The 19,670-nt window shown below is 45.6% G+C and overlaps 1 protein-coding gene across 1 annotated transcript; it reads left to right on the forward strand.

Annotated features, from left to right (window-relative positions):
* Positions 1-3,209: 3,209 nt before the first annotated feature.
* On the forward strand, positions 3,210-17,951 carry LOC311584016 (ATP-binding cassette sub-family G member 3-like). The gene is made up of 7 exons (XM_084758037.1): positions 3,210-3,308; positions 5,693-5,782; positions 7,132-7,256; positions 10,349-10,503; positions 13,866-13,955; positions 14,759-14,844; positions 16,615-17,951. Exons 2-7 carry the CDS (start codon positions 5,739-5,741, stop codon positions 16,802-16,804), a joined length of 690 nt encoding a protein of 229 aa, XP_084614163.1. The 5' UTR covers positions 3,210-3,308; positions 5,693-5,738; the 3' UTR covers positions 16,805-17,951.
* The last annotated feature ends 1,719 nt before the right edge of the window (positions 17,952-19,670 follow it).

Consider the following 19,670-nt stretch of genomic DNA (forward strand, 5'->3'; position numbering starts at 1 on the left):
GGGAGGAACTTGTTTCTGAGTCACTCGAGCTCAGGGTCACACTGACCTTGGGCTCCTTCCTGTGTTTGTCGTCTCCACTTCACCTGCCATATAGAGATTCCCAGTGAAGCAAGTGGAACTTAGTTAACTGTTTCCTTATGGAAACTATTTTTAGTGATGTGTTTCATTTAGACAACAATACCAAATCCAAATAGGAATTCTTATTTGGGGACTGCAAAAGGTAATCAGGCACACCTGAGAGTTCCTCACACTCACCGATGCGTCCCACACATTCACAGTACAGGAGGGACTGAAAAGGCTATTTTCTGATGCAACTGTTCATTAAGTATATATAGTAATTGAGTGAATGGGTAAAATTTGTAGCACATCAGATGAAAGCATGGACTTTGGAAAAGGTTGAGTAGAGAAGTGGTGAGGGTGACAGGAGAGAGAAAGGGGGGGGGGGAGAGGAGGGCTGATCTGTAGCTGGAATCAGGCGATGAGGAAACAGCCCCACTGAACACCCCAGGGCAGCCTGTGCAGCTACTGCCTGAGAGAGGAGCCTGTGGTGGAGTGCGGCTCCCTCACTCAGGGGCTGGTGTTTGAAAGCAGTAGCTCCTCAAAGAGAGCAGCGGCACACAAGTGCAGTCGGACTCATGGAGGCTCTTCCCTGTCAGCTCCTGAGACTCTTTACATGTGATCTGTACCTACCAGCAACCAACATGCCGTAAGAGTTTCAGTTATTTTAACATGTGTATCGTACACAAATGTAGTTCTCCCAGCTACTCGGCCTTCACTTATTCATTTCTTTCTTATTTTATGATGCTGATGATGATGATGATAGGAAGAGGATGATGATGATGATGACGATTCTGCTGTGTTATCGATTGATCCCAGGGTCTTAGCCAGTAGACGGCAAGTCTCTACTGTGGATCCATGTTCCCACTCCTGCCAAACCTTTGTAGTCAGTGCAGCTGTTTGGGGTTGTTACCTTATTATCAGACATTTAGCTGTAGGTGTCTGTTTGGCTACTTTATTGCATTTTATGTTTACCACCCTGCTCCACCCCAGTCCCTTCCAAGCTCCCAACACCAGGGAGGGGAGAAAGTCGGTTAGAAGGGAGAAGAGGCAGAGACCTTCTAGACGACTTCCTGCTGACCAGGGTCCTCAGGCTCCTGGGCAGCTTTGACCTTCGCCATGAGGACATTCAGTTGTTTCCTCTAGTCCTTTGTGCACGGTTATGCGACACACTGCTGTGAACTGCAACAACCTGCACCCAGCAGCGACCAGGACAGCACAAGAAGCAGAGGAGCAGCAGCTGCCTCTCTTGGGGCTCTGGCTTCTCAAAAGTTCCCAGAATTCCAATGACTGGCAGACACTATCAGCAGCTGGCAGAACCACGCCCTGCTAGAGCATGAGGCAAATCATAGTCACCTGTGTGAAGCAGCCTCTTACCCCCACAGCTGGGATTAAAATAGAAACATATTCACATGACATAACTGGGTTTTTAAAAACCCCACAATTGTCACTACATGGTTTCTGCTGAACACTGAAAGGCGGATGTTGTTAGCTGCAATGAAACACTGCTTACTTCTAATGGGGAATGCCGCGACTTTCCTATGTAATGTCACTGCCTCCCTGTGGGCATGTGAATATTGTTACATTTTGTGTTATATGGTCAGTTGCTACAAGCAATTGGGCTTTATGCTTAGGTATCTATGTCATAAAGAGGCAAGTTTATATCCCAACTCTTTGGGGAAAGGAAGATTTGATCTGACTTGAAAACAATTAGTTACATTGTTCAATTGGGTTACTCATTGTTGTACAGTGAGACAATGTAATGAGATAGGGGTGTGTGTGTGTGTGTGTGTGTGTGTGTGTGTGTGTGTGTGTGTGTGTGTGTGTGTGTGTTTGCAATGCTATGAATCGATGACTAAAGTTTTAGATTTTTATGTACTTATTTTTTCATGTGTGGGTGTTTTGCCTGCATGTGTATCTGCATCATGTGTGTGCCCAAGGAGGGCAGAATCAGGAATCAGATCCCCTGTAGCTGCAGTTACAGGCAGCTGTGAGGGCCACTTCTTGTGGACTGAACATCATCCTCTGCAAGAGCAGCAGGTTTTCTTAACTGCTGAGTCCTATCTCCAAGCCCTGGGATTTTGTTTTTTGGACTTTTCCTCTGCTTGTTTTCAAGAGAGGTTTTCTCTGTATAGCCTGGCTGTCCTGGACTCACTTGGTAGACCAGGCTGGCTTTGAACTCAGGGATTTTGGTTTTAAATTTAAATTATCAAGTTACTTGAAAGTATATTTTCCCTTAGATTATAATTTCCTATTTTAAAAAATTACCAAGTGAATACTAAAATATCTCAAATCAGGCACAGCATCATGTATCTCTAGTCTGTTCTAACAGAAGCCTCTCTAAAGCTATTTAGCCCTAAGCCAAAGCTGTGCAGGCTCCTCATGAGCTGAGGGTCTGACACTTCCTGAGCACAGGCCCCTGGGCTGGGGTTGATGAGGCAGCAGTGGGTGCCATGTGTCAGCTGTCTTATTCTTGGTGACAGCACCAGTGCTCCACTGCACAGGCTCAGACTTCCCAGAGGCTGCACAGGCGAGAACACGCTCACCCCTGCTCAGCACACAATCCATTGTGAGGGGCTGTGCTGTGAGTGGTTTTGATGTGATTATTCGGTTTGCACTTGTGGGGATCAGGACTAGGGTCTAGTGTCTGCTGTTCAGGGATGGCTCTCTGCATGGAGCTACACCTCTGCCTGCCTGTGCTGCTTCCTAACACTAAGTTTAAAAGCCTGAGTTCTCCTGAGCACCTGAAGTGGAAAACTGCACGTGCTCACTGCACCAGAGCTGAGATCTCAGGTCAGGTGAACCCTTGTTGTCTTGTGTTTGTTCCCGACCTCCCCTGTGCCTGAATTCTCCCACCCTGTGTCATGCATGTTTCAGGACTGAGCTGGGCCCTACACTGGCCTTTCCTGCTGGGGAACTGGGAGAAGTCTTAGCTTTTCCAGGGTCTGCACTGTTAGAGCCTCAGATCGCACGGACCATAACTTTCTATTTAACATACGAGCAGTCTATGAACCTGTGTGTCTTACATTCTTCCAGGGCCTCTGGCCAAAATACAGTGTTCATCTCACATCTGATTAGGGAACCCTCTATCTTAAAATAATGAGCAATACGTTGAGTCTATTTTATTCCTAATGGAAGTTTTTCTTTATCCCCGTTTTCTTTTTATAGGTGGTCATCCTGGTCATACTGGCAGCAGCTGTAGGTACCGCTTTCCATTTCCTGAAAAATGTTTGTAATGAAGCCCTGATCAGGTAAGCAAGCTTGGATCCTGATTTCAAGAAAATGCTATCATTTTGTTCAAACTGTTATAAATCCATTAAGAGTTGAAGTTGATAACAAGCACAGAGGGCGCATTTGCTAGTGGCAGTGGGTGTTGTACGGTGAGGGCTGAGTGGAAGAGCCCACTTTTCCACATGTGTTTGTGTGTGGATGGTTTGAAATGATTCACACACCTCACATTTCACATTTTCCAGTTCTGTTCTATTGTTCTTTCATGTATTACATCTCTGCCACATTTCCCTTCCTCCCTTCTCCCCAGTCTCTCCCTCTGCCTCCTCCTCTCTCCCAGCTGCACCATACCCACCTCTCCTATGAAAGAAGCAGGCTTTCCAGTGATGTCAACACTGCAAACACGGCATAACAAGCTACAACAAGACTAGGCCCACACCCTAATGTCAAGGCTGGATGAGGCAACCCAGCAGCAGGAGAAGGGTTTTAACTGGTTTTAGTGTATGCAGTAGCTTCACATTATGTGACTATCAGCACACTGTAAATGTAGGACAACTGTTCACCTTCCCAAATGGAGTCCTGTAGCTCTGAAAGAAGACTCCCAGTGCTAAACGCTCCTGGTTTCCGGCAACAACCATTCTACTTTCTGTCTGTGAGCTTCCTGCTCTTCCCTGGTATCCACTGCATTCTCAGGTTGTCTTTTTCTATGTCAACATTTAGGTTTAAATTTGGTAAATTTGTTTTTTTTAATGTAAATTTTTCTTTATAGAGGAGGAGACTTGTCTCCAATAGGGTCCCCTCATCTGATCTGGCTCTATCCCACACTGTGTACCTATATAAAGAGAGTCACTGACCCCTGAATGACATTTGAAAAGTTGTTATGGACCAGGCTGTTAGCACCCAAGGGTGCCATTTGCCTTAGAGGAACCTGACGTGTGTGTCCAGGGAGCACGCCACTGCAGGGCCCTTTTCCTCCTTCTTCCTGCTTACAATCCTGCAGAAATTAGCATGGCTGAATTTGTCTTGAGCTCTTTGGAAAGCATGCAGGAAGTGGCTTTAGAGACGACTCTCCCTCCATGTCCCCAGCCAGCTGTTGAGTGGGGAGTCCCTCCTCCACAGTGTCCTGCTTTCTATCTTACCCATCTGTAAAGCAAAGTGACTAACTGAATGAGAAAACCCCTTGGAGTTTTGTCTTGCTTTCTTTTTCTCTGTATTAGGGTGATACTTACCAATTCTGCTAGTTAAATTGAAGTGATGGGTTGGGCTGCCATGTCTAAATACCACAGTCTCAGTGGATTTAAAAACAAGTGTGTCCCCACACTGCAGTGTGAGGGTCTGAGGTGAGGATTCTCCCCCCACCCCCCGGGTTCCTCCTGTCTTGCCACCGCCTTCTCTCAGAGCCCTCTCCTGGCAGAGACTACACTGCTGTGTCTTCCCCTAATGAGCACACAGATGACACTATGGGACTCCACTCTCGTGATTTCATTTAAAAATAATTAGCTCCTAAAAGACACAGTCTAGAATCTTTATATTAGAGGTCATTATCAAATTGTTGGGTTTTAGGGGACACACTTCAGAGAATAGATACCACTGTGGATACAGAGGGTGAATACTTCCTTCCTGACCTTTTTTTTTTTTTCATTTTTCTTTCTTTCTTTGTAAAAATACTTAGTTAATATTTCATGTGTAGGCGTGTTCTCTGCATGTTTATCTGTGCCCTGCGCCCTGGTGCCTGTGGTGATCAGATGAGGACAGAGGATCCTGTCCTAGTTAGTCACTATTACTGTGATGAAACACCATGACCAAAATCCAACTTGGGGAGAAAGGGTTTATTTGGTTCATATTTCCGCATTGTAGTCCATCATTGAAGGAAGTCAGGACAAGAACCAGGAGGAGCTGGTGCAGAGGCCATGGAGGGTGCTGCTTACTGCCTTGTTCACCATGGCTAGCTCATGTGCTTTCTTACAGAACCCAGGACCACCTGTCTGGTCATGGCCCCACCCACAGTGGGCTGTGCCCTCCCCCATCAATCGCTAATTCAGAAAATGGCCTACAGGCCTGCTTACAACTGCATCTTTTAAAAGCATTTTCTCAATTGGCATTCTCTCCTCTCAGATAATTCTAGCTTGTGTTAACATAAAGCTAGCGAGCACAGGATCCCCTGGAACTTCAGTGACACATGGCTGTGATCCACCATGTGGGTGCTGGCAGCCAAACCTGGATCCTTTGCTAGAGTAACAGGCGCCCTTTACATCTCTCCAGCCCTGATTTTATTTTAGCTTTTTCTTTTTTTAATTTAAAGAAAAATCCGTGTGGTGTCACTTAATCACAGAACAAGCTCTGTTGGGAAGACACCATCCTAGTATTGAATTTGCAGTTTCTTTTCTCCTCTGTTCTCTCCTGACAGAGCTGGTCTGCTTTTCCTGATCACAGGCTTCCAGTGTATCACAAGTATGGGTGCAATGGAAACCTTCATGACCGACAGGGACCGATTCCTGTGAGTAGCCCCGGGCTCCAGCAGGCACCAGCGGCCGCTGATCAAGATGATTACACTCATAATTGGTCCTAGGATGATATCTCATGAATTATCAGCATTTATCCTTGTTTAGTTGAAAAGTTAACGAAGTATAAAATTTGTGTTCATCAAGTGGCACCATGTGTTTTGGAGTATGTAAAGAGATTATTAATATTAACAGAAAAATGGATGAGATTCAAGAGCAGAGGTGTCTGCAGCTCAGGGAAAGTTGGGGTGTGGTCCCTAGATCTCGTGCTGCAGACAAAGCAGTAGTAGGGGCTGAATAGCACAGTTCGCTCATGAACCCCCCAAAAAGACGGCATGGTTTGATGGAGCTAAGCATAGTGGGTTTAGCAGCACACTGGGGCTGGAGGGGCAAAGCTGCATGGACAGGAGAGTGCTGCAGCCCTCCTGGGTGAAGGCTCAGAAGAGCCAGGGGGCAGCCATACAGTAACAGCTGTTTGACCTCTGGTGGCCCTGGCTTAGGGTTCACTGCTTCCAAGGCTGGCAGGGTTTACCTACAAGTACACGCCAGGGAAAGGGGTCATCAGGGAGGAGCTGGGGGCACAGAGCAGTGGGTAGAGTGCTCGCTTAGCATGTATGAAACCCTGGGTCAGATTCACAGAGCCAGGGAACCCTCAGCATGGCTTGGGGGGAGGGGCAGGAGGAAGGTCCTTCCTGGATACATATGGAGTTTGAGGCCAGCCTGCACTAAAATAAATAAATAAATAAATAAATAAATAAATAAATAAATAAATCTACAATCAAGCCACCGGGCAATGAAGAGCTTGGAGCTTGGGATGGCTTAGAGAAACATGCCGAAGGGGAAGGACCACGTTAGCTGGTGAGGATCCTGGTTGTAAAGTGAAATGATAGAAGGAGGAAGCCTCTCCGAAAGTGAGAGACGCAGAGGAGAAGGATGTATGGCCTGAAGCTTCACGGTGTCCTCAGAGTGACAGTGTCACCTTCTTCATGAGAAGTGGGCGGGGCAGAGCCTCCATGAGCAGGAGGTGAGGTACTAGAGCTGCTCTCACCAGCCTCAAGGAGCAGAGTCTCTGGGGACAGAGGGGACATCGGACTGTTTCCCTGGAGGGGCTGTTCTGTGGCCAGAGTGGACAAAACAGGAGGGAGTTCTCTGATGGGGAGTCGTATGAGAGTGTCAGGAGGACGGTGGCCTAGGCATGCCAGTCTCCAAGGTGCGGACTGGTGTGGGCGTCAGCTGGGAGCACAGGGGACCCTACTGTCCAGTTAGGCTCTGTGTGCAGCCAGGGTCCCACCTGCGCCTTCTGGACTAACCTGAGGGTGTGTAATGAGCTCTTTTGTTTCTGTAGACATGAGCATACTAGTGGATACTACGAAGTGTCGTCATATTTCTTCGGGAAATTGCTGGCTGAGCTTGTGCCAAGGAGGTTATTACCAACTATTATATTTACCATCATAACATGTGGCATAGCAGGTAAGTAACAAAAGCAGAGAACAGACCTTGTGTCTTTCAGGCGCGTGCTCTGGTTCATACAACTGTGGCAAGCCTTAAAGCAGACAAGCATGTCTCCATGCGATGTCTACAGTGGGTGTTCCATGAGCAGAGCCTCCAAGGCTCCTTAACAGAAGATCTCCAAAAGCTGTTGACGAAACTGTGTTCTACTAAGATGTCCTGTTATTTAACGGATGTAGAAATAACTCACACGTGAGGCAGTGCCAACAGAGCAAAATCATCTATTAGATATCCATCCATGGATAGTGTAAAGATTTTTCTTTTATTTGTGTTTGTCTGCATATGAAGTGTGTGTGTGTGTGTGTGTGTGTGTGCGTGCGTGCGTGCGTGCATGTGCGTGCGTGCGTGCGTGTGCGTGCGTGCGTGCACGCATGTGCACCCTAACTGAATGCAGTGCCTACGGAGGTCAGAACAGGATGTCAGATCCCCTGGAATTTGAGCTACAGGAGGATGTGCGCGACCACCCCGGTGCTGGGAACTGAATCCAGGGCTTCTGCAAGAACTGCACACGCTCCTAACCACTGAGCCATGTCTCTAACACAGCTGTGTAATTTTCTCTGTGTTTCTGTGTATATGTCTCTATGTAAATAAAATATAGAAAGTGAATAATATATCGTACCTATGTATATGCATGTAAAAACTAAATGTATGCACTGTCATATGCTACCATCTTACAAAGAGAGAGAACTCTGAATTTGGGATTCATTGTAATTATATAATATAAACAGTCACTTCAAATATGTGCACAGATTCATTTGTGTACAGTGATTTGTTTTCATCTTATTCTGTATAGAACTTCCATACTTTTCACACACACACATACACACACACACACACACACTTATACACACACAGGCACACATATGCACATCTTTAAAAATAAGTACTGGTAAAACTTAGACTTTGTTTTATAAGAGATTTTTCATCCAGAATCATTCTCTTAGGTCATGGGGTTGCTGGTGGGTAAACACACTTGTCCTGCAAGCCTGACAACATGGATTTGACCTTCAGGATTCACAGTGGAAGAGAGAATCGCCACAGAAAGTGGCCCTTCAATTCCACATGCACACATGGCACAGGCACACCATGGCACAGGAACACCATGGCACAGGCAAACAAACCATGGCACATGTACACCATCACAGATGCACACTATGATACCATCGCATATTGGCATAGGCACATGCCATGGTGTGCATGTATTATGGTTTTCCTGTGTCATCATGGTGTGCCTGTGTCATGTGTGCCTGTGCCATTGTGTGCATGTATCATGGTGTGCCAGTACCATGTGTGCCTATGCCATGGTGTGCCTGTGCCATGTGTGCCTGTGCTATGGTGTGCCTGTGCTGTGGTGTGCCTGTGCCATGGTATGCCTGTGCCGTAGTGTGACTATGCCATGATGTGCCTATGTCATGTGTGCCTATGCCATGATGTGCCTGTGTCATGTGTGCCTATGCCATGGTGTACCTGTGCCATGTGTGCCTCTGCTATGGTGTGCCTGTGCTGTGGTGTGCCTGTGCCATGGTATGCTTGTGCCATGTGTACCTGTGCCATGGTGTGCCTATGCCATGGTATGCCTGTACCATTGTGTGCCTGTGCCATGGTATGTATGTGTAATGGTGTGCATGTACCATGTGTGCATGTGTGCTGGTGTGCAAGTGCCATGGTGTACATGTGCCATGTGTGCATGTATCATGTTGTGGCTGTGCCATAGTTTGCATGTATTATGGTGTACATGTGTCATGGTGTGCCTGTGTCATGGTGTGCATGTGCGATGGTGTGTATCTGTGATGGTGTGCAAGTGCCATGATGTGTATATATTATGGTTTGCCTGTGTCATGGTGTGAATGTACCCAGGTGTGCATGTAATATGGTGTGTATGTGCCATGGTGTGCATCTGTTATGGTGTGCATGAATCATGGTGTGCAGTGCCATGGTGTGCATGTGTTACACTGTGCATGTGCCTTGTGTGCATGTGACATGGTTTAATTTGTAAACAATTGAGCATGGAATTCAGCTTCCCTGAACTCCAACTTGTTTTCTTGTGACTGTTACAAAAACACAAGACTGTGTATGACTCACAGTGTTAGTTGGAGGCTCCATCCTGTCGTCTGGATGCTAAAACCGCTGCAGGGCTGTTTAATCCTTGCCTTGGGCAGCTTACAGCACATCAGGAAGGGCAGGAGCTCAAGTCAGGACAGGAAGCAGAGGCCATGGAAGAGCCTGTCCTGCTGGCTGCCTTGCTCCCCAGGCCCTGCTCAGCCTGCTTTCTTATGGAACTGAGGACCACCTGCCCAGGATGGCATCATCCACAGTTGTCTAAGACCTCACTGTCCAGCGGAAGCATTTCCTCAACGAGGTTCCCTCTTTCCATTTGACCTTAGTGTGTATTAAATTGACAAAATCCTAACTGGCACAATCCTGATCCCAATTTCATTAGTAATGAAACTACAATAAACAGAGGTGTGTATGAGTGGGCACGAGTGTTTTCTACTGGTGATTCTCCTGTGAGAGAAGGCAGGAGATTTGGGCCAGTTGTGTTGCCTGTAGCTCTAGCCATGTCAGGCTCTCACAGAGTTTGCATAAAGGAGAAGACTGATTATATAGAAAGGTATTTTGTGGCAAGTATAAAACTGAAGCCGCATGATGGGGCTGACAGATGGCCCGTCAGTTAGGAGCACTTGCTGCTCTTTCAGAGTCCCAGATTTGGTTCCCAGCACCCACATATTTGGACAGCTTTCCACTGCCTGTAACTATAGTTGTAGAGGCTCTGATTGCCTCTTGTCACCTCCTGAGGCAGCTGTACACATGTGGCACACCTTCACACAGACATATGTAAATGCACATTCAAAGTAGAGTACATCTTAAAAAAGAGAACCCCAAACAATATATTTATGTAGTCAAATGGAAGGAAGTGATGAACTGGGAGACCCAGAGTCACCAGGTGATTGTAAAACTGCTACTAGTCCCTTTGATTATTAAAGTGATATTTGAAAAATGTCCAGTTCTCATGACTTAGGCAGCTGGACTGACCCACTTTTTTTCTCCCTAAGGAATAATCATGAGTGTGACCAGTTTCTTCACCATGATATTTACTGTCGTGATGTTGGCTTTTTCTGCCAGTTCCCTGGCCCTGTCCATTGACTCAGGGGTGAACACAGCAACTACGACATTAATACTCTGCAGCGCCTACTTTGGGTTAATGTTGGTGAGTGTGCACTGAGTTTCCTAAGAGAAAAATATCCTTGTGTTTCTTCTTGCACGTGCAACCCTCTTGAGAAACCAGCACTTAGGACATGCGGACTTAAGCTAAAGCTTATTATGGTCTGTAGTAAAAAAAGAAGTCGCCTTTCCTCCTTTGTGACCACTGCTCCAGTGTCAGTACTGTGATGTAGCTGACGTGCCCTTCCTAGTGAGCTTTTAAGAGGCATTTCTTAGGATCATATTGCAAAACCTTAATGAATTGGACTTTCAAGAAAGTGCTGTGATTGGCTGATTCCTTTACAGAAGGAGCAGACTGCTGCCTTCCTTTCCTGCTGCTGTGAGAGGCTTCCTGCCCTTTCAACCATAGCTGATATGACGTGGCCTATTCACCAGTCTCTAATAGGAAAGCAAAAGTCAAGTGTTCACCAGGAGGCATCTGCCTGGGGCTCACACGGGCTCTGAAAAACATTAGAAACAGAGAGGAGGCAGAGTCCCCGGTACTAACTCAGTCTCCTGTATTAGCACCTTCTGTTTATCTCTTTAAAGTTGGATGCTCAGCCTTAGACCTGCATGTACATAAACTATACACTTGAAGTATATGACTCAGCCGATGAGTGGAGCCAGGTCCCACATTTCCCCACCGAGCACATCAAGTAAACAGACTGTTTAATGTGCTAATGTTCATATGAGTTCTGCTAGTGTAAGAGTATGCTGCAGCTTGGCAACGGGAGGTGCGTGCTCCTGAGAAAGTGCTAAGTTTCGTCTATATTTCCTATTTTTATGATCACATACATATGGCAATCCAGTAAGAAAAATCTCCAATAGGTGTGTTTTAAATCATTTTTGTTTGAGAGATTCATAAATGCACATAAAGTGCTTTGATCAATACCACTCCCATTTCCTCCCTTCCAAATCCTTCCCTGTGGAATTTTGGATGAGAAATGTCCCTAAGGCACAAGGACTTGAACACTTGGTTCACAGTAGGGGCTGTGAGGGGTAGAGACTTGATGGGTAAAGTGTGTCCCTGGGGGCGGCTCTGAGGGCTGCAGCCTGCAGTGCTTCCTGTTCCCTCCCTGCTTTGTGCTTTCATGTGATGATGTGAGCATTCAGCCTCCTGGTCCTGCTTCCTGCCCTGCTGCCTGCTGCCTGCTGCCTGCTGCCTGCTGCCTGCTGCCTCCTGCCTGCTGCCTGCCTGCCTGCTGCCTGCCTGCCTGCTGCTGTCTGCCTGCCTGCCTGCTGCCTGCCTGCCTGCTGCCTGCCTGCCTGCTGCCTGCCTGCCTGCTGCCTGCTGCCTGCTGCCTGCCTGCCTGCTGCTGTCTGCCTGCCTGCCTGTCTGCCTGCCTGCCTGCCTGCTGCCTGCCTGCCTGCTGCCTGCCTGCCTGCTGCTGTCTGCCTGCTGCCTGCTGCCTGCCTGCCTGCTGCCTGCCTGCCTGCTGCCTGCTGCCTGCTGCCTGCCTGCCTGCTGCCTGCTGCCTGCCTGCCTGCTGCCTGCTGCCTGCTGCCTGCCTGCCTGCCTGCCTGCTGCTGTCTGCCTGCTGCCTGCTGCCTGCTGCCTGCTGCCTGCTGCCTGTCTACCACCTGCCACCTGCTGCATCACAAACACAAGTGAAAAGGTGTGACCCTCACACACATGTGAAAAGGTGTGCCACATCATATAGAAGTGAAAAGGCCTCACTCAATGCTCAGGGAACTGGACTATCTCACCACAGTGAAGCATTAATTAAAACTTGAGCAGTCTTGGTTATGATTTAAAGAACAATAATAAAAACTTGCTAATGTAACTAAAACAGATTTACTTTAAAAAAAAAAACTTTGATTTTATGTGCATTAGCGTAAGGATGCCAGGCCACCTGGAACTGGAATTAGACAGTTGTGAGCCACCGTGTGGGTGCTGGGAATTGAACCCAGGTGCTTTGGAAGAGCAGACAGCAATCTTAACCACTGAGTCCTCTCTCTAGGCCTCACTACACACACACACACAAAAGCTTTCTTACTAACAGTTCAGTTCTGTGAGTATCTAGTCTTATACTTATTTTTAAAAAACAAATAACAAACAAACACGGTTCCTCAGAGGAACAAATACCGGAGTGCCAAGTTTTCCCCTTTTGGATCATCAAAATTAACTCTGAAAAGGAACCCAAAAGCACCTCATCACCTAAAGGACAAAATGTTGCCAGATGACGTTAGTTTCTCTTTTATAAATGGACTCATAAAACTAGACATAGAGAACTGAATACTTGGGTCCACCGTGTAAGAATACAGCGCATGCGCCCGAGGAGTGCTCGCTGTGCTTGTGAGGCAAGACACCACAGGCCCAGAGCACAGACCCTCTTCCTTTGATTGGAACACTGATCTTACCAGAGCACAGTACATGGTAGCCTCCTTATTAAAGCAGGACACAGGGGGTCGTAAAGTTTGCCAGAGACTGTGCTTTTGTTCCCAGACATTCAGGCAGGTCCCCAGAAACCCTCCTATCAATGGAGAAGATGACTTATTCCTTATACAATGGGGCAGTGGATTCTCTCACCAAAGGAAAGTGATCCTCCACTGGGTGGTGATACCTCCAGCAGTTTTGTTAATGTTGTTGTTCAGGATGGTTCTGGCTAATCAGGGTCTTTTGGCTTTCCATGTGAAATTTAATATTGTTATTTCAACTTATGTGAATTGTATTGGAATTTTGATGGCACTTGCAATGAATCTATTGATTGCTTTGGATAAAATAGATATTCTTATATTTATTGTAAAAACCTATAAGTACAGGAGATATTTCTATCCCTTGGTATCTTCATTTTTTTTCAGTTTTTAAAGTTTTTATTGTAGAAGTATCTCACTTGATTACATTCATTCCCAAGACACCTCCTCATTGCCCACTTTAGAAGTCACTGTGGATGACATTAGTTCCCACATTTCTTCCACATTGTGTCTGCAATTGTACTTAGAAAATCTTTTGTAGACATTTATCACCACAATAGCAGAGTTGCGAAGACAGCTTATTAATGTATAATTTCTATATGGGACCTTAAAAACTACGTACGATGCCAGCTAGTGTATTTATGTGTTAGCTTTTGGCTTGTGAACTTTAAAGGAGGTGCGTAGGTCACACACCATTTTAACGCTAAAATAAGCATCTACAGGGTTTGGCTTCTGCAGAGTTGGAGGGCAGGGCAGGTGCTTCTTTTAAAAACCAAAAAGAGCCTTGGCTTTGCCACGACTGAAGACTTCTGTCTAGAGTTAACTGAGAGACTATTTCAATGATCTGCTCTGAGCAGAAATGTTCAGAAGGAAGCAGGGACTTGAAGAAGGAAGAGCTTGTCTAGAATATGGAGCCACTGGTCTGGCTCTAATTTGCAGTTTTGCTCTTTGCAGGTTTTCTCAGGCATTTCAGTCTATTCAGGGAGCTTCCAGCCTAGCCTCTCATGGATCCAGTACCTCAGCATTCCTCATTATGGATTTCAGGTAGGTGTCCTCTCTGTCACTGTGCTGGGTTCTCCGGCTGTAATAACTGAAGTGACTCCCCACCACGTCCTTTCCCCAGCTCTAAGCTCTCAGCAGCTCCTATTCAGGAATCTCCTTCCAGGGGCAAGAGATGAGCAATTTCCTGTTAGGTTTATCTACCCTAAGGTCCATAAGTCATCAGGGGTTTCCCCAGTCACGTGGTATTCTAGGGAAATGGGGTGAGGGAGAGAAATCTCGGAGTAAAGAGGAGACGTGGATAAAATGGTGACAAACATACTTCTGTGTTTTTACTCAAAAAGGAAATGACAGGATCAAAGGTTATGGTATATAGTTCATATCATGACATTAAAACAAATCACGTGATACCCATAGCCATATTGGCTTTATAAGCCCATCTCTGTGGTAAAGTGTCTTAAAATACTTTCTTACTCCCAGAATCACAGTTGGTTTTGATGAGAACAAGCAAAAATACTGTCACTGTAAGTCAGTAGTATTGTTGTAACTACAGTGTTTATGGGGTTTGGGGACTAGCGAGGGGCAAAGAAGTGTGCCTAGGGTAATGTGGTTAGAGAACCCAGCTCCCAGCTGATTGGAAGCACCATCATGTCAATCACAAGCCTCCTGGTTGGGGAGCGGGGACAAAAATACTCTGCTGGGCAGCCGTTGAACTTGGTAGGTATTTTTGTTTTTGTTTCAATTACAAATAAGAGTAAAGATTAAAATTGAAGTTAGCTGTATCTATTCTTTGGAAACTTATGGATATAAAATCAATTTACCTTCCTATGTTCCTGTTTGTGTTCCAGGCTTTGTTACACAATGAATTCCTGGGACAAAACTTCTGTCCAGAAAACAACACAGAAGAACTCAGTAGATGTCAGAACTATGTAATGTAAGCCTGAGTTCAGTGATATAACGGGGACACAGGGTGCTACTCAGCTGAGGGGAAGCCTGTCCTTCAGGGCCAACACTCTGCCTTTTGCCTGTCCCCAGAAGGAGTCACTGTGCACTAGCAGACGTGTGTTTTGACCCTATTGCTGCACGGTGTAGGTAGTGTGCAGGAAGGGTCCTTTGGGGGCCTCCTGAGCAACAGTTTTGGTGTCTTAATTGTGGGTTTGAGTTCTGTGTTTCAGAACATTTGAGTTTGACACAGGCTGCTCTGATAGTTTAGCAAGCGCACATGGTTTCTACATGTATCGATCACAGTCCTGTGAACCAAGCCTGGGAATGTCAGGGCAGCAGAGGCCAACTGTGGTGAGCTTTGTCTGCCAGCATTCAGCGTCTTCCCTCTGCCTCACATGCTGGAAGACTTCAGACAGCCCTGTTTGAGTGTGTGTGTGTGTGTGTGTGTGTGTGTGTGTGTGTGTGTGTGTGTGTGTGTGTGTGAGTAAAATGTCCTATCAGTGGACATGTCCTGCAATTAAAGAAACATATCATTCAGTATATTGAGAAGGAAGTCTCATTTTTGTCTATCGCATTAAAATAGAAACACAGATGTTCAATAAAATTAAAGTGTGTTGTTTTTAAGTTACAATACCTTCACTTTCTACAAATGTTCTCATGATTTGGCTTTGTTATATAAATGAGAGGAATATGCTGACATTAAATCTCTCATGTTCAAAACAGTAGTGAATAGTGGAAGTGTAAATTTATGTTCTGAGGTCCTGATGAGAAAGCCTGTATGGGAGAGATCTTATGTGCACATCTCCTCTTTCCTGGTGGGATCTGGCATCTGCCTCATATGAATTCCTTCCTAGCTTCTGGTCCAGAGGCCATGGATGGAGAAGCTGAAAGCAGAGCAGGGCCACACACACACTTCACACTCACAGGTCTGTCCTTGTAAGAGGGAGAAGAAAACTGCTTTCAGCAGATTTGTGACCTGGGAATCCTAAGAGATGTGAGGGAACAGAGAGGTGCAGCGTGGACACACAGAGGCAGGAACTGTAGGTTTGTGCAGAATTGTCCGCAGCTGCTGCCCTCCTACCCCAGTTGGGTCCACAGCATCCTGCTGTGCTCCAGCTCTGCCCAGCGTCAGCTGCCACTGGGCTGCTGGGAAGGTCCTGTAGCTAAGCATCTGTGGCCTTCACTACATTCCTAGTACATGAGCTGACAGCAGTTGAGCAGCTCTTGTCAGAAGCCTGTGATCTCCTCTGGTCCTCAGTCTAGAATTCCATGCTGTGTTCTTTTGCAGGACTGTCTAGTGGGTCAGCAGAATTCACAAAGCTTTGATCTCTTTGGAAAGTCTGTGTGTGTCATTAGGAGCTGGGGTTGCTGCTTCAGGTGCAGCCAGTTTGGGATAAGTGTCTTTGCCCTTGAAGAGAGCAAGAGAGCAGCATTGTAGACGCAGAAACGAACTGCACTGTGAAGTCCACGAAGTTGGATCATAGTGTGACTCTGTAAATGTGGCCAGGTTTAGAAGCTTACTTCCTGTATGCTGTTTAATGGGTGTGGGGGCTACAGCACTTTGATTGTTTTTTAAATCTGCTAAACTACCCAATTCAAGTTGTGTAGATTGATTAACATTGTAAGCTTATCCTTACTACTATTTATTAAATATAAAAAAGAATTTTTAAGAGCTGTGTTGAAACTGAGTTTTTAAAGGAAAGTAACAGTGGATATATAGAATAAACATTGACTTTATTTTCTCTGTGTTGAATTACAGATGCACTGGTGAAGAATTCTTGATAATTCAAGGCATCGATCTCTCATCATGGGGCTTCTGGCAGAATCACTTGGCCTTAGCTTGTGTAATGTTTATCCTCTTTGCACTTACCTATGTGCAATTATTACAGCACACGAAAATACAAGCTCTTTGGTCATGGAGGAGAAAGTTTTTACAGATGTTTAAGTAGATGTGATTCCAAACTGTCTTCTAAATGTTCATAATTACACTCATGGGCAAACGCTGCAGCCAACATTATGCAGAGGAGATTCCATCTGTTGTGAACTGTGGTCAATGCAGAGACTCATAGCTGCTCATGTCACCAAGACTAAGTGACACTTGAGTTCTTCACCCCAGTCAGGACAGCTAGTCACCCTTCTGAAGCTTAGAACTTGTGGAAGAGGAGTGGAGAGAGTGCAAGAGCCAGAAGATGAGAAGAGGGGCTGGCAGTGCTGTACTGTTACAAGGAACTTGTTTGTATGGCCTAGGAAGCCAATAAATCACAATAATACTGACTTGTACTCTTAAAGCTGCAAGCACTATGCTGGGCAGAATCTAAACTACTACCACTCTCACAATAAACTACAATAAACTTCTCTAAGCCTCATAACCTCCTATATCCCAAGCACTTGCCAATCTGATCCTCCTCAGGAGGCTTCTCTCCACCAACTCCCAACCATCAACTGTCAACTCTCAACTTCTCTCCAGGCTCCTCCCACCTCCCGTGGAAGTCCTGCCTTCCTTTCCTGTCCTTCTGTCCAGCTGATTGGCTAAACAGCACTTTATTGACAACTGCTATATCCACTCAAGGCATTCCACCCCACTGTGGGCATAACACAGCTATGGCAACCATGGTCTGCCTCACAGCACTATAGCTACCTGCACAAACCTGGGTCCCTCATCAGCACAGCCAGGACCAGAGAGGAATCGGTGGGACCATGCCCCATTCTGCTGGACAATGGGCTATGGTAGATCATGGCAGAGAAGCAGTCAATGATTTCATAGGTAAACTCACAGATGAGCTGGCTAGGCTCCAGTGGAAAGTCTGAAACTCAGACTTACACAGACAGCTCTGTTTAAACTCTGGGTTAAAAGACAAAGCTCAAAGATATGATTTCAGAAAGCGACTTATAAAGAGTATCTGTAGGGAGTGTTAGGGCGATAAAAATGGTGGGAATGAAGGAAAATGGCTGAAATGTATTATACGCCTGTGGGAATTGTCATCTTTTAAAGAAAAATTATAACTATAAAAAGGAACTTGTGTATCTAATGAAAACTTTCTCCTAGTTGTTTTCTGTTATATTGTAAAACAGCAATGATTTTTTTAAGTTCACAAAATAGCAACAAACTAAATTAGAAGTCAAAGATTCCAAGCCCCCAAATAATGTTATTAAAAATTGCATGCTAGTTCATATCATCAATAGTAACAATAATGTTAGACAATCAATGATATTTTTGACATGGAAAAAGAGAATTTATCGTAGAACATTTTACATTCCTAATGTCCTTGGTATCATTTTCTTCATCTTTTCAGTGAGAACATAGACTACCATTCTCTTAACATAATAGGCAATGATGTTATGATTGGAGGTGGGAACACTAGGAGGTCAGGGCCATCCTCAGCTAGATCATATGTCAGAGGCTACCCTGGGCTACAAAAGGCCCTACCTCAAAACTAAAAAAAACAACAACAACAAACAAACAAAGAAAATCAAACAAAGAAACCCACACATGATGAGTGATCATAAGGAAGGTCTTTGATGATCGCTTTAAGTAAGATTTATGGATGATATCTTAGAGCTTCTGTTCCCATGATGAAACACTGTGACCAAAAAAACAAGTTGGGGAGGAAAGGGTTTATTCATCTTACACTTCTACATTGCTCTTCATCACCAAAGGAAGTCAGGACGTGAACTCAATCAGGATAGGAACCTGGAGGCAGCAGCTGATGCAGAGACCATGGAGGGTGATGCTTACTGGCTTGCTCCCCACGGCTTGCTCAGCCTAATTTTTTATAGAACCCAGGACTACCTCAGTGGGCGGGGCCTTCCCACATTAGTCACCAGTTAAGAAAATGCCCTACCACTGGATTTTATCCTTCCTCTCTGATGACTCATGCTTCTGTCAAGTTGTCATAAAACCACCCAGTGCAGATGGTCAGTTCTCTGTGGTGATGTAATAGATGAGGAGTCTTGACTGGGGCCTTTGGCTGGAGCATCAGTAAAAAGACAGGGTTGTTGTGATAGGAAATGGCTCCTGTGACACTGCAGGGTAACGCTGGATCTGAAAAGCCACTTAAGCTCCTGGGTAACTCTATGCTATGGAGTTAACTGGAGGCTACCTCGAGGAACATTGCTGAGAAGCAAATATTTGGACCCTGTATTGCATGATGTAATGAAAGATCGAGTCTGGCTCTTGGTACAGGCTCGGTGTCCCCATGGCTCTTCCTGTTGGCCCCTTTTAGTTTTTCCTCCTCGCCCTTCCCCAGTCCTCTATGACTCTGCTGACCCACAGAGTCTCTCTAGCAGGGACTCTGAGCTGCCACACTAGACTGTTATTAACATGAGGGACATTCATCCTCCTTTCTGTCTGCCATCTGGTCACCAAGAAACACATCAAATATTGTAACTCTAGATTCGTAGATCCCAGCACAGAAAAACATAAAACTCAAGACAATATGCCTCCTTGAGAATCCAGAAACCACACCAAAAACCTAGAAATTTATCTATTGCAAGATCCAGCCTTAATACTCTTGGGTAGAGACCCAAACCTATCTACTTATGACCACAGAGACACATCTCATCCATGTTCACTGCTGATCTGTTCATTATAGTCAGAAACCGGAAACAGCCTCAATGTCCACCAGCTGATAAATGGGCACTGAAAACGCCATACACTACACAGGAAACATTATCCAGATGATAAGAAAAAAATGAACCATGAAATTTTCAAGTAAATGAACGCATCTAGAAGCAATCCTCCTGAAAGAGGTAACCCAGACCCCCAAAGACAAACAGTGCATGTTTTCTCTTATATGTGGATGTTAACGTGTAAGC

This window comes from Acomys minous (assembly GCF_964271855.1).
Source record: "Acomys minous genome assembly, chromosome: 15".
NCBI lineage: Eukaryota > Metazoa > Chordata > Mammalia > Rodentia > Muridae > Acomys > Acomys minous.

Coding starts and splice junctions, on each gene's coding strand:
- LOC311584016 (XM_084758037.1), top strand. CDS start 5,739: ATGGGTGCAATGGAAACCTTCATGACCGACAGGGACCGATTCCT. Junction 7,257..10,348: donor CATAACATGTGGCATAGCAG/GTAAGTAACAAA, acceptor TTTCTCCCTAAG/GAATAATCATGAGTGTGACC. Junction 10,504..13,865: donor CCTACTTTGGGTTAATGTTG/GTGAGTGTGCAC, acceptor TGCTCTTTGCAG/GTTTTCTCAGGCATTTCAGT.